Here is a 15300-nt window from a genome sequence, read left to right as displayed (position 1 = left end):
TTTTTAAATATAAAAAATACAAATTTTTTAAAATTAAAAAATATAAATTTTTTAAATATAAAAAATATAAATTTTTTAAAATTAAAAAATATAAAATTTTTTAATATAAAAATATAAATTTTTTAAAATTAAAAAATATATTTTTATAATTTTGTTTATATTTCTTTATTTTGTCCATTTAAACTTATTTTTATATTATGTGTAAGGTAGTTACCTAACTTTAAAATGTAAACCCATTGAACTCAAACAACTGATACAGTATGGGGAAGAAGAATTTATTCTGAGATCTGTTTCTTTTAGTGCCCTTATGGAGTGGGGTGAATGTTGCTGGTGTTGCCCTGAAGAGTCTAGACCCTAAATTAGGAACTGATTCAGACAAGGACCAATGGAAAAATATCCATAAACAAGTTATTGAAAGGTAACAGTACTCATTCAGTGTCTCAGTGCCTTAATAATCAGTTTTAAGAGTAAGATTCACACACAAAAAGTCTATAGTTGATCTTTGCTTTTTGTGAGATAACGAATTCTAACTTTTTGGAAATTCCCAAATTTAGACTTATATTCTGCATAGCTTTCTTTGGGGATTATTTTTCAAAAGGAAAATCTGTTTATCATTTTATAAGAACTCATTTGTGTTTGAGGGTAATATATCACAGTGATTTTGATCATGGACTTTGAACCAAGGTGCTCAGGCTTGAAACCTGGCTTCACCATTTATTAGTGGTGTGATATTGAGAACGTATTTAAAATATTAAAATCTCAGTTCCCTCATCTTTTTTTTTTCTATTGAAGTTTCATTAGCATACAATGTTATACTAGTTTCAGGTATACAACATGCTGATATTGACTGACATTTCTATGTATTACTTAGTGCTCCCACAGTAGATATAGTCACCATCTGTCATCATACATTATTATAATATTATTGGCTATATTCTCTATGCTGTACTTTTTATCTTCATCATTTATTTTATAACTGGGAGTTTATATCTATTAATAACTTTTATTTATTTCACCCATCCCTCTACCCACCTCTTCACTGGCAACTACCAGTTTGTTCTCTGTACTTAAGAGTCTGTTTTTTGTTTGTTTGTATGTTTTGTTATTTATATTCCACATATAAGTGAAATTGTATGGTATCACTATTTCTCTGTCTTATTTCACTTAGCAGTGCCCTTTAAGTTTATTGATGTTATTGCAAATGGTACAATTTCATTCTTTTTATGGCTAAGTAATATTCCACTGTGGTGTAATATTTCACCACATCTTTACCATTTATCTATCAATGGGCATTTGGGTGGCTTCCATATTTTGGCTATTGTAAATAATGTTGCACATCATTTTCTTCATATTTAAAATGGGGATAATAGGAGAACCTACCTTAGAAAATTATTATGAAGAGTAAATGAGTTAGTGGAGTAAAATGGTTAGAACAGTACTTAGAAATTATTAAGTGTTTATCAAATGATTTGATGAAAAAAACATGAAACTGATCAGATGATCAGAAGTTAACTAATTTTACTTGTAAGTGAAGTGTCTGACTCTATATACATCAGCTTTAATAGCATGCATGATTCTCCTTCATGCTTCAGCCAAGTTACATGTTAGTAGAACTTCTAGAACTTAGAAATCACTTTTAAGTTAATGTCTAGCATATAATTATGTTAATACTACAGTATCATTTCCTACCCTTTTCAACACAAGTGTCCTTACCCATATGCCATGTATTTCTAGATATAGGGGCCAGTAAGGGCCAGTTCCCAGCAAATTCAGGAATCAATCTGATACAGAGGCAGAACCACAACCCATGCCCTAAGGAATATGTTTTAGCCAATACTGGTTTCCAAGTGTCATGGAGCAGCCCATCTACTTCTTACAGGGATGTTACAGTGTTAGTCTTTGTCTACCAAATTCCTAATCATCGTACCCCAGGGAATGTTAAATTTGAAACACTGTTGCTATAAGGGAATAATGATTAAGACCACCTTTTCCACTGAAGTCCTGCGTGATTTAAAAACCAAATACTGCAACATATTACAGATCAGTACTTATTCCAGTTAGTCCTCTCAATAATGCAGTGTCCAAATTAAATTATTCCCCCCTTGGTCATTTAGCAAAGGATCTATAATTATAAAGAATCCTGAGATACTGCTAGTATTTATCTAAAAACAACTCACCACTTTTATGTCATAGCCTCTGATTTTCTAGTGCCTATCCAATTGTAGGGTAATGACATCATGATTTAATAGGATGTCCTTCCAGGTTTCTAATAGAGCAATTAGTTTTTGTCTTAATATAGTAGCCTTAAAACTGCTTGTTCTATATGCTCACTTTGCCTACTTCTTTTTATGGCAGCAGTTTTATTTTCATTAGGATGGTTAATAACAACTAAAGGATTATATATTTATTCTATTTTCAACCCTTTCTCTTTGTCAATCCATTTTGTTGATTCTTGAAAAAATAAATCTGTCATCCAGATTCCACTGGTAAGATCTTTCCCCATTTATTTACTGCAGAGCTTTCTTCAACTCATATTTCATCAATCAATCAATCAATCAATCACTAGGCAGAGCCTCCCTCCCTTCCTTTTTACTTACCCCACAGAGTCTTGGTCATATTGAATTGACAGTCTGGAAGTTAATCCTAAATTTGACAGCAATCCTCATGCCCCCTAATTGTGCCCTGGTTTTGGATTGATAGTCAAATTACAATACCACAGTAAGTACAGCCCAGTCCCAGCTTTTCTGTGTTGAGGGGATCAGTCTTATCTTTTGCTACCAAGTGTATTGCGTGAAGTCCCGGGGCCTTGCAACAGTGCTTCCATGGATGTAAGACCCCCTGATATGAATAATGATGTTGAACATTCTGTTTCCTGTCCTGGATCCTTTTCTGAGAACTAAATAAACTCAGTGCTAAGTTAAAACCTCTTTGTTCTTTGACTTTGACTGTCAATCCACATCTGTTGGTGGCAGTGCAAGAATATGATACATATTCATTGTAGAAAATAAGAAAATTCAGAGAAGTGTAGAGAAGATGATATCATCTGTAATACCACTTAAAAAGAATCACTGTTAATAACTTTGTGGACTGATGCAATTCTAAAGTTCTTATAAATGTGTTATGTTTTTAACAAGACTGAGATAAGAAATTGCATAATGTTTAGGACTTTGCTATTTTCCTTTGAAAATGTGTCATGAACATTTCCCCATATTTCCATATATTGTTGATTTAATGATGTATTCTTATGAAAAATATGTACACCAGGCTTACAATTAGATAAAGTTACATTGGCACCCTAGTAATAATTTTAAGTGGTCAGCAAGATGTATATGTTAACTTTCAAGATGATCAGATTCTGTGTTTGGATTTAAACAACAATAAAAAATATATAAAAATAGTTTCATCTTTAGTCGCACATATGTCCTAGTATTCTGCCTTTATGATAAGAGAAGGGTGTATTAATTATTATTTAAAGCAAATAATGTTTATGAGACTAGTATAGAAATTTCTATTGGCTATTGGTAAATAATTTTGGAAGAAATCTCTGAGAGTGGCATTGACATGTAGGTTGCTTCAAAATGGATGCCTGAAAAATAATATGTGTTCTCTAAGTTGACATCCCATAAATTTGATTTTTTTACTTTCTACAACTGTAGTGGCTATCAGATTATCAAGCTGAAAGGGTATACCTCTTGGGCTATTGGACTATCTGTGACAGATCTGGTAAGATCAATTTTGAAAAATCTGAGGAGAGTGCATCCAGTTTCTACTATGGTTAAGGTAGGCTTAAGTCGAATCTTCATTTATCATCTTTTCTTTAACATTTTTGAGTCCCTACTATGTGCCAGGCATTGCGCAAGATGTTGAGTATATAGTGAACAAACAAAAGAGAAGCCCTAATCTCATAGAGTTTAATGAAAGAAATGGACTTAATAAAACAATTATAAAAGGAAATATATATTAACAAATTATGATAAATTCTATGATGAAAAATTACCAAGTACTTAAGAGTGTACAAGAAGAGAATTTAGCTACCCTGGGTGGTGGCATGGGTGATGTTAAGGGAAGCCTTCCTAAGGAAGTAAATGTGACCTATTCTGAATGAGTAGGAGTTAATTTGGAAGGCTGAACTAGTAGTCTAAACAGAGGCAATGCATGTACAGAGGAACTGAGGTAGATGTAAGTAGAGGGTACTTGAAGTTCTGAAAAAAATGTCAGTTGTTGAAATGCAGAGAGCAAAGGGAAGTGCATGGTTAGGCTGGAGAAGTAAGCAGGGTTAGTCCACTGAAAGCCTTGTAAAAGGATTTGAGTCCTTACCGTAGAGCTATGGAAAACCACTAAAAGAATTTATTTCTTTTCAAGTTTTCATGTTAAAAAGATTTCTATGGCTGTGGTGGAGGGAACAGATTTGAAAAGGACAAGAGTAAACATGGAGAAACTTGTCAAGAGGATGTGCGGTAGCTCAGAATAGAAATGATAGTAGTCGAGGCGAAGAGAAGGGGATAAATTTGTAGATACTGTATTTAGGAGGTAACATGCGTAAGACTTGGTAGTGGAATGAAGTGAGAAATAAGGAAAAGAAAGGCCATTTGTGGGGTTCTGTTTTCCACCTTTATATATAGATAGTGGTAGCCGCTAAGGAAGGGAATACTCAAGGAGAGCCACGTTTAAAGATCATGTTTGCAGTTACGGACAAGTTCATTTTCAGGTGTTTTGCAATATCCAAGAGGAAATAGGCAGTTGGGTACAAGCTTCTGGAACTTGTAGAAGAGTTTTGGGTTGGAGTTCTAAATGTGAGTCAGTTTGGAGAGAGACAGTTCCTGAAGGGGAAAGAGAGGTTCTGTCAACAACAACAACAACAACAACAACAACAACAACAACAAAGGAAGAGAAGCTGGACAGGTACAGACAACAGATATGCCTTATACATAGTAACTGAAGCCAGGAATGTTAATGAACTTGCCTAAGGAGAGCATAATAAAGTGAGAAGACAGATTGAGATTGAGTGTTGAGGAATTCCAGTGTTAAAAGTTGAGTTTAGGGGCACCTGGGTGGCTCAGTCAGTTAGGCATTAGACTTCAGCTCAGGTCACCGATCTCGCAGTTCGTGGGTTCAAGCCTTGCATTGGGCTCTGTGCTGACAGCTCAGAGCCTGGAGCCTACTTCAGATTCTGTGTCTCCCTCTCTCTGCTCCTCCCCTGCTCATGCTGTCTCTCTCTGTCTCTCAAAAATAAATATTTTTAAAAAGTTGAGTTTATATAGTGTGAGCCCACAAAGTCAAAAAGAAGTAGTGACCAGAGAATTAAAAGAAAAACCAAGAGAACGTGGAATCATGGTAACCAAGAGAGAGGAGGATGTTTTAAAGATGAAAGAATTGGTTTTCTATTGTTGATTGATGTTGTGAAGTCATGTAAATGAGGATTAAAAATGCCAGGAGGATAGGGTGGCTTAGTTGGTTAAGTGTCCAACTCTTGGTTTCAGCTTAGGTCATGATCTTGTAGCTTCATGGGTTCGAGCCTCACACCGGGCTCTGTGCTGGCAGCACAAAGCCTGCTTGGGAATCTCTCTCTCTCTCCCTCTCTCTTTGCCCTTCTCCCACTCATACTGTCTCTCTCTCTCTCTCAAAATAAATAAACTTAAAAAAAAATGACAGGGGGATAAAGTGACAGAGGTCATGGATAACCTTAGCAGGAACTGTTTAATGAAGTAATAGGAATGAAAGTCTGATTGGAGCACACTAGGGTTTTCTTAGCCTCGGCACTATAGACTTTGGGCTGGATAATTCTTCATTGTTGGAGGGCTGTCCTGTGCATTGTGGGATGTTAGCAGCATTCCAGCCTATACTTATTAGATGCCAGTAGCATACCCTCTTTCCCCAGTTTTGACAATCAAAAATGTCTCCATATAGTGCCAAATGTCCCTTGGAAGGGTCCCTTGAGAACCTCTGAGGAAACTAAGACAAGTATAAACAGCTTTTTTGAGGTATTTGGCTGTGAAGGTAAGGAAAGAGAGTAATAATTGGAGAGGAAAATCAAGGCCAGGCAAGTTTGCGTTTTTTGTTTAAAAAAAATTTTTTTTTTTTTACTTTAGAGAGACAGAGTGAGAGAGAGAGCATGTGAGTGGGGCAGAGGGTCAGAGGGGGAGAGAGAGAATCTTAAGGAGGCTCCACACTCAGTGTGGAGCCCAATGAGGGGCTCAATCCCACAACCCTGGGACCATGACCTGAGCTGAAATCAGGAGTCAGACACTCAACCAACTGAGCCACCCAGGCGCCTGCCTTTTTTTCTTTTCTTTTTTCAAAGATAAAATTCTGATAGTAAAGAAGATATTGAAGATAGAAGTAATAAGCAGAGGCAGTGGGATCCAGACCATAGATGAAGGTATTAGTCCTAGATAGGAGGAGAGACAGCTATTGTAACAGGAGATAATCAAGAGAGGATAGGCAGTGAATCACGTAGATTTGTAAGTTTGGCATTGGATGCATCTGATGACTTCTGTATTTTTAGTGAAAGGAGACAGAATCATCTGCTGCTGAGAATCAGGGGATGTATAGAAAAGTCAGATGTTTGAGAAGATTTGAAGTCGTCTTTGTAGATAGAAATAGAAGTTGACCAAAAAAAAAAAAAATACAGAATTACTGTTAGGTGGATGCTTATTTGAGGTTGGTGTGCATTAATTTGTAATGTGAGTTAAAGATCAACTTTATTGTGTAGTTTTCTCCAGGGATCTGAGCATAGGAATGGAGAGAGAGCATAGCTGAATTCATGTGGGTGTGGGTTTTACTTGTGGAGTGTGAAAGAGGGGGTGAGGAAAGAGGAAGGGAAGGGTGAAGGTGTAGCTTTTGGCTTATATACATGTTAAAAATAGGTTTGACTTTCTGCTAAAGGGTCACAGACAAATTCAAGACCTTTGCCCTCAAATATGATCTACATACAAATGAATACATTATAAAAAAAAATGAATAATGAGGAATTTAAGAAATATTTATAACATAAAAATTAAAATAAGCAGAGGGTCTTAATATATGGTGAAAGGGTTACAGAATGAATCATGGGATCTAAGTTGGATATGGAGGAACCCGTAACAATGTCCACAGTAGGATACTTGGGGTGGGAAGAGAAGGTTCTGTGAGATAAAGAAGTCAAGAAACTGGAAAGAAAGGGAATTGGTTATGGTTAGTTTACCCACATGAACAATGAAGTCACCAAAAGTAATCACAGAAACTGGGACAGAGAAGATTGTGAGCCAGATGTCAGTCTTTTATGAATGAGACAGAGTAGCCAAGAGGTTAGAAGATGATCATTAAGGAAGAAGAGTTGAATAAGATGAGCCTCAAAAAAATAGAGGAAATGTTAAGAGAGTAGGGGATTACAGTTTTGAAAGAGACAGTGAGTACACACTGGATACACATCCCTCCTCTTTTGAGGATACACAGGGGCTGCGGGAGAATAAGCAATTAATTTTCCCGAGGTTGCTCCTGAGGAAGAGTCAAGGAGGTGTCAAATGCTCTGAGAAGAGAGTGAGATTGAGTAATACGGAAATTTCATAATTTTTACTGAACAAATCAATGGATAAGTTATATTTTATAGGAAAATAAACATTTGACATTAAGAGCATAATCATTCATATACTCTTATTTTTTTTTTAACCCAGCTACTTCAGTTTTATTACTTCACATTTTCAACAAATAAGGGTACAGTTTATTTCATATTAATATGTTGACTGGGTTTTGTTTTTTTTTCCAATAAACAGGGAATTTTCTTAAGTAGCCATTTCCTCATTTCATGGCCAATCCAGGAGCAAATGAGAGCCAATTTTAGTGTATTCAAGGGTCATATTGTCAACCAGGAATGAAGCTTAAAGAGAAGAAGGGCCTGGGTAGCAGGTCATGGTCATCACACAGGACCAGACAAGGCCAGGCCCCAGGGGCCAGGCGCCTTATTTCCAGCCCACTCAACAGCCCCAAGTGTCATGACGGGATGCACATACATTCTTCAATTTTAGTCCTAGAAGCGCCTTCTAGACGAAAGAGAAACAGAGAAAGTAGAGGGAAACAAATTCCCAAAACACCAATAGGGAACGGAGGGGCTTCTTCCTCACCTACAGTGGCCTCGTTTCTGATTCCACCCAATCCCTAGCAACTCATGTTAAAGCTCCAAAAGTTACACAGCGGTGGCAACAGAATGACAAAGGAGAGGAAAAGGAAGGGAAGGTGAATGTAACTGAAGCTGACCCCTGGCTGGGAATGGAATGTGGGCTGACAGTCTGGTGGGACTGTGGCCTTCCATGGATAGGGACGGACCAGAGTGGAGGGAATGTGAGTATAGCCTGGCTGGGGCCCCCAGAAGAAGACATGTGGCTGATGTGATGGTGCTTGTGAGGTTGAGTATAAAATGCCTACCCAAATGAGGGAGCTGGACTGTGGTGGAGGAGGTGACCAGAGGCCCTCTGTGGGAGACTAGAATGAGGTAGGAACAAGGGGCACACCCTGAGATCCTGAGGAAATCCCCAAAGATGGTGAGAGGGAAGCTTGGCTGAGTAGCACCTGTGGACTCTGAGCTGTTGTGGGAAGCTGGGAAACACCACTCCATAGTCAAGGGGCCTCTTCCTTCCCTCCATGCTAATTCCTGGTAATGTTTAATTATAAGGAAGGAAGGAGGAAGAAAAAGACCTTCCCATTGCCTCTTCCAACCCTAAAGTCAACCCCAAGGGATAGATGGGAAAGAGCAAGGAGGGATGGAAGGCAGGGAGGTGTGAGGTGTCTACTGGGTCTTATCTTCCATGGGGTAGTAGGAAGGTGGCAGAAACTGGTTTGTGGGCATGTAGGCATTGTGTTTGTTGTCCAGGTTGTAACTGGCTCTGGCAGCTGCTTCTGTGGCCTTGGCTTCAGCTACAGGAATAGAGGGAACATCAGGGCTGCTGGGTGGAGGTTCCATAAGCTCAGAATAGGGTGGTCGCCATGGTTGCAACTATTCCATGTTCATCATGGGAAGTTCTGGATAGAAGTCAGATGGAGGTGATGGACAGAAGTAGCCAGGAGGGTAAGGGCATATTCTGTTTGCAATTGACAGGGGAAAGACAAAGGCCCTGCTGGGCATATGAGAGTATCTGTAGGCTCCATTGGAGGCTTCACCTTTAGAAGATTGAGATGTCACCTGTAACATCTATTGTCCAACTCAATGGTGCCTGTTGGTGTAAAGGTCAACTTATACAAAGCGGTCTTCCCAGCCACATCCTCCTTCAACCTTCACTGTTCTCTTGATGTAGTTTATACCAAACACAGGCTGCTTGATTTTGCAGTCCTTATTAGATAAAATGGCATCATGAAGGACTGGATGGCATCTTTCCTTTGGACAGAAAGATGGACCTGGTAAGGGGTGGAGTAGATGTTGCCTTTCTTGGTCCCTTTGAAGGCCTCTGGTAGGTTCTTTATTTCATTGAACACAAACTCCACAGAGTCATAGGACATTAGGATTGGTATTGTTTTTTTTTTTTTTAAGTTTTTTTTAACATTTATTTTAGAGAGAGAGAGACAGAGATGGAGCACGAGCAAGGGAGGGGCAGAGAGAGAGAGGGAGATGCAGAATCCAAAGCAGGCTCCAGGCTCTGAGCTGTCAGCACAGAGCCCGATGCGGGACTTGAACTCATAAACCACGAGATCATGACCTGAGCCAAAGTCAGACATTTTACGGACTGAGCCACCCAGACCCCCCTAGGATTTGTATTGTTGATAATTACTCTACCACCCTCTGATTCTAGTTGAGCTCCATGGTCTCTCTGGTATCCTCTTATTCTGAAGCTCTTTTGCATTAGCTGTTTTTCCATATCAGGTTACTGAACAATAATCTAATTTTGCCTTTTAGGGCTTATATGGATTAAAAGAAGAAATCTTTCTCAGTATCCCTTGTGTCTTGGGACAAAATGGTATCTCAGATATTGTGAAAGTTAACTTGAATTCTGAGGAGGAGGCCCTTTTTAAGAAGAGTGCAGACATAATTTGGAATATCCAAAAAGAGCTGGTATTTTAAAGCCTCTTAATGTTCCACTGTTTTATAGAAGAAGATATCAGACTGTATGTTTTATATTTTGAAAGTATTGTCATTTGATTTGTAAAAAATTTAAAAAAAAACATTGGAAACCCGTGACATAACTTCAGTCCCTCAAGGCTAGAAAAAGGAAATGGTAAAAATATTTCCCCTCTTTATGAATCTCTTACAACTCTGTTCTAATGATACCCAACCTATACATATGCAAGTAATACTTCTGAAGTATCCTATATATGAGTTGACTTCAAGTTTGGTAGAGTATGTGTAATAATCCCTTATAATACAAAACTTATGATTCTTCCCATAAAACAACCAGCACCTTTTCTAGCATTGAAATTTCATTCTTCCATTAGGGCACAGGCATATTCAGTTTATATTGCTTCATTAGCTTTGTGTGTCTATGTGTGATCTGCACCAGGTACGTTAAGTCCATGTATAACAGAAAGAAACAGAAATAAAACTTCAATGGCAAAATCAAAATTAAATGTTTTCAAACCTGTAAGTATTATTCCAATTCATATGAACTCAAATAGCTGATTTGGTGTCTCTGTTGAAATACCACACAGGGAGCTTAGACCATTCTCTAAGTCATTTGTGGAGCAAACTACTGGTACGCTTGTTTGTGTTACGGTCATGAGGTCAATAGGACATGATTTATGCCCTCAAGTATCTCACAGTATTTAGGGCACCTCAACTAATTGATTATTGATGTATATGCATATGAGTGCATGTATTTCTAATTTATATATGCATATGCCACACACACATACATGAAATATTTCCTTGATTTCACAATTTAAGGTAGCTATAAGAAATACACAACTGAACAAAAACAAAGAAATCAGGACCAAAGTAATTTATAGACTAGGACAGGACCAGGGCGAAAAATGAGAAGACATATGCAGGCCCTAAGGACTTACAGCGTGTGCTCTCGTGGAGGTGCGCACACTGGACAGAGAGTCACAGTTCATACTCTTATTCTTGCTGTTTGAATAGTTTTCATTCCGGTCCTCTACTGCTGAACATGATTAGTTTCCCAATATTTTGTTCTTTTTCCTTGTTTTCAATTTTTCCCTTGAATGCACAAACAGGATCATCAGAGAGTTTAGTTAGGATAGCAGGGATAGAGGGGTCTTCTGTGGATTTTGCCTTTTTTTTTAAAAGCTGTTCTTTGTACACCAAATTAAAACTTCATTTTAGTAAATGTTTGCAGGTATTGAAAGCCTGCAAAATATAGTTTCAGTGGGAATACTGTAGGAAGTAAAACTGCTCTACATCGTGTATTCTCAACAGGGGGCAATATCACCCCAAGAGGGTTAAATTGGTTATGGGGTTGGTGGAAAAAAACAGATACTACAAGGGTTTCTAAACCCTAAAGTTCAACCCTAGCAGACAACATCTTATTATTATTACTTTTAGATTTTATTTTTAAGTAATCTCTACACCCAACCTGGGGCTCAAACTCACAATCCCAAGATCAAGAGTTGCAGTCTTCACCGACTGACTGAGCCTGCCAGGTGCCCCTCTTATTCTTTAATATTTATTTATTAAAAAAAGTTTTAAGTTTATTTTTGAGAGAGAGCACGAGCGCAAGCGGGTGGGGGGAGGGGGGGCGAGGGGGGCGAGGCAGAGGGAGAAGGAGACACAGAATCCAAAGCAGGCTCCAGGCTCTGAGCTGCCAGCGCAGAGCTTGACACGGGGCCTCTAACTCAAGAACCGCGAGATGATGGCCTGAGCCGAAGTGGGAGCCTTAACCGACTGAGCCACCCAGGCACCTCTTATTCTTTAATATTTAATTTCATGATGGGGTGAGTGGAGCTGAACGATTGGGGGAAAATGTCTAAAAAGGCCCTTGAGGGAGAGAGAATGAAAAAAAGTTTGAGAAACAGCTGCTCTCCTTCTTAGAAAAGAATTTGTCAGATGTGTATTATGTATTATGATTCACAAATGAGTTAGGAAACACGTAATTGGGTAGAACGTGGTGGGACAAGAGAACAGAAGCCTTGGTGTATCCCAGACTAAAGGATGAGAGGGGAATTTTGGGTTCTGCATTTAACTACCACATAAATGAGTTGAGCTTTCCCATACACCTGTGAAAATCGTTATCAGTTAGCCCTGCACTGATCAAGTTCTTAGGGTTTCATATTTTATTTAAAAAGCCCCTTTGCATAGCAGGTTTTTAAATTTTTACTTACTCGCTTTGTGGGTGGTTAAAACTAGCACTGAGGTCCCTTTCTCCTGCAGCTCTGGGAAAAAGTTAGCAACAGAGAGTCAAAAAGTCCTATTGGATACATCCAGACAAGGTTTGGTTAGAAATACATTTACTTGGGCTTTCCAGCGGATGGGTTTTGGGCAAGTGGTACCCCATTTGATAGCTGGAGGCTCTCTAATTCATTGTTATCTTTTGCACCTCGTGCTCTTTGAGCCCAGGAGCCCAAGGAGCCTCCCTGAAACCTGCCAACTACAAAATTGTCAGCCCTCCACTGGTGCAGGTGACAAGCTGCAGGCGCAGGCCGGGCACAGACCAGGCACGATGCATCGGAACCCTCATTCTGGCCTCGCTTCTGCGCCAGGTGTGCTACGACCAAAACGAGGCCCGCGGCCTTGCGCGGCCTCACTAGCCATGGTTTTCCTTCTTGAGGCCTCAACCAGCTTTTCTGCGGTTTTCCTCCATTCTCTTCATCTGCCTCTGGAGGGGGCGGCCATGAGCTGGGCTGTGGGAGTTCTGTAGATGAGCTGCAGCGTGGTCTCCGCGGGAGTGAATTTCTTTTGCCTGAGGATGGCTCTGTGTCCCTTGCAGCCTGCACACATCCCTGTCAGAGGTGGCTGTCCCTCTCACCCGCGTGAATGTGGCCGGAAGTACTGCGTGCTTGGCAGTCCTCGGCCCTGGACTTACGGAGTCTGGGCTGGGTTCTGGAGCCAAGAGCTGGGCGAGGGGGACAACTGGGGTGGTGAGGGGAGGAAGAGCTGTCCTGACTGTCGTGTCACTTTTGGTGAAGCCGCCCCTTTGCCTTCACTAATTCGTAATCCCTCTTAACTGTTCCACCCTCCTCTTCCTTCCCTTGGTTTACCTCTGGATGCTGGGCAGCTGGCTAGAAACTACCCAGCTTCTTTGCCAGTCAGTTTTGTCATTCCCTGTTGGGTCTGCAGCACCTCCTTCCCCCAGGGGACCCGGGAGTTTTCTATATGCCCACTCTCACTGCAGACCAAATTTGGAAGTGGCTTTGCAGTTTTTCCTCACTCTGTTAGGTTTCCAAGATGGCGACTATCAAGGTGAACTTCTTAAGAATTTCACTTCAGAGGAGGCCATTCATCACAATAAGATCTCCATTATAGGAACTGGATCGCTTGGAACACCCTGTGTAATCAGCATCTTACTAAAAGTAAGTTCTCTGTTCTGTGCCATAGGGTTAACCAAGTTTCCCTTCTTCGGATGTAAGGCTACTGCATATGGTTAGGCAGGTTGTGTTCAGTTAAAAATGGGGTGAGTAGAGGCCTTATTCAGTCCCTGCAGGCTTAGCCCAGAGGCACAGGTGAGCTTTTCTAATTGTTCTATCCAGAGGGGGCTGCTTTCTCTAGGTTTTGGGTTTTTGTTTGCTTGTTTTTGTTTTGTTTTTTGAGAGAGAGTGCAAGCAGGGGAGAAGCAGAGGGAGAGGGAGAGAGAGAATCTAAAGCAGGCTCCATGCTCAGCATGAAGGAAGCCCGGTGACGTGGGGCTCAAGCTCACCACTGTGAGATTATGACCTGAGTGGAAATCAAGAGTCCCATGCTTAACCAGCTGAGCCACCCAGGCGCCCCTGGTTTTTCTAGTATTTATGATGGTATCGTATGTGTTAGAATGTTGATATTACTCTTTCCCCCATGTGATGACAGTATGAAGTACCCCTTTGCTTGGGGTACTTTGTAGGAAACAGCTCATACACGTGCAATGAAGAAATAGGTGGCAGAAAAAAGTGCACAACCTGTCAGTTGGTGTCCTACTACCACAAAATATAAGTCTTTTTCCTTTAAAAATCTCTCTCCGGTTTCCTCGTCTCTGTCTTTATTTCCCTTCTACCTTATCCATGTTAGGTTAGTTTTAGTGTTTAGTTCTTAGCATTGATATAGCAGATAAACTTAGCTTCCGGTTAAATGGCTAGACACAGGACTAGAAAGATTCTCACTCCTAAGAATATTACCCTGATCTGAACCCATAATGTTTTAGTAAGTCATAATAAACTCTTGGAGCTATGCTTTGCTTTTATTAGTGGGATATCTGTAAAATTTCCTAAGCTACCTTTCTATAGCTTTTAGTCCTGGCCCTGGGTTTGAGCTAGATGACAGAAGTATCTGTAAGGCACTAAGAACATCAGCTGCTGTTAACTATTGCTGCTAGCAATCATATGAATTCCCAATGGTTCATTTTGTCTGTCAATTATAATGCCTTTGTCAGTGGTGCACCATTGCTAATGAAGAGTGTGCATACGTGAAAGCCAATATATTTTCTGTCAATGTCAATAATAATGAAAAAGTGCTTTATATATGGTGTCTAATAAAATCCTGAAAATAATTATTAGATCTATTTTGTAAAGGAGAAAAAAGAGCACAGACTATCTCAAGTTGCATGAATAGATAAGTATACAGATCGTAAGTGTACAGAAAACCTTGAAGTAAAAGATTTATTTATTACCTCTACTTTGAAGGGCCTTTCTGAGAGGATTTGGGCCCTAGCCCTAAAAAAACAAGATGATAGGCACGAGCTCTCAGAGCTTGAATTGTGTGGTGTGACAATTACAGCATTTGTAGATCTGAGAAGGTGTAGTGCACAGTCCCCTACAAAGTCCCAGGTTAAGGCCCCCGTTCATCTGTGTCTCTTTTGGCTCTAGATTCTGCAACTTCTTCCATCCAAGGAGGTGGTGATATCTTAAAAGCTTCTTGCTTATAAGGAAGGAGTTCTCAGTAGGAATTGTTTAGTACTCTATTGGCAGAAATTTATTGTATAAACCTAGTAGGGAAACAGCAATGTTTTTGAAAATCACTGAATTATACCATAATACATAAGCTTTCACTACTATAATGTGATATTCACAAGGGCAAGCATCTTTATTTCATTTATTCTTGTATCCCAAGTCTAGCTAGAACAATGTCTAGTGTAATAGACACTTAGTAGCTGAATGAAAGAATAGAAGTCAATTGCATGTTAAAAGGGAGAAAGCACTGGATAACGAGTGCAGAGAGTGGATATTTTACCCACTTTCATTTTTATAAATATGGAA

The 15300-nt window shown here is 39.6% G+C and overlaps 1 protein-coding gene and 1 pseudogene across 2 annotated transcripts in view; one reads left to right on the top strand and one right to left on the bottom strand.

Annotated features, from left to right (window-relative positions):
* LOC125913235 (L-lactate dehydrogenase C chain) overlaps window positions 1–10547 on the top strand; it is a 43651-nt gene extending 33104 nt beyond the window's left edge. For both annotated transcript variants that reach the window (XM_049618313.1, XM_049618322.1), the window contains exons 6-8: window positions 301–418; window positions 3657–3780; window positions 9863–10547. In XM_049618313.1, the coding sequence (XP_049474270.1) occupies window positions 301–418; window positions 3657–3780; window positions 9863–10027 (407 nt within the window). In that variant the 3' untranslated portion in view covers window positions 10028–10547. The remainder of the gene's footprint in view (window positions 1–300; window positions 419–3656; window positions 3781–9862) is intronic.
* On the bottom strand, window positions 7870–9864 carry LOC125913248 (WW domain-binding protein 2-like; annotated as a pseudogene).
* Window positions 10548–15300: the final 4753 nt, after the last annotated feature.

The sequence above is a fragment of the Panthera uncia genome, chromosome D1, assembly GCF_023721935.1.
Source record: "Panthera uncia isolate 11264 chromosome D1, Puncia_PCG_1.0, whole genome shotgun sequence".
Classification (NCBI taxonomy): domain Eukaryota; kingdom Metazoa; phylum Chordata; class Mammalia; order Carnivora; family Felidae; genus Panthera; species Panthera uncia.
The sequence above is the reverse complement of the archived record's forward strand: the minus strand, read 5'-3'. Positions and strand labels throughout refer to the sequence as shown.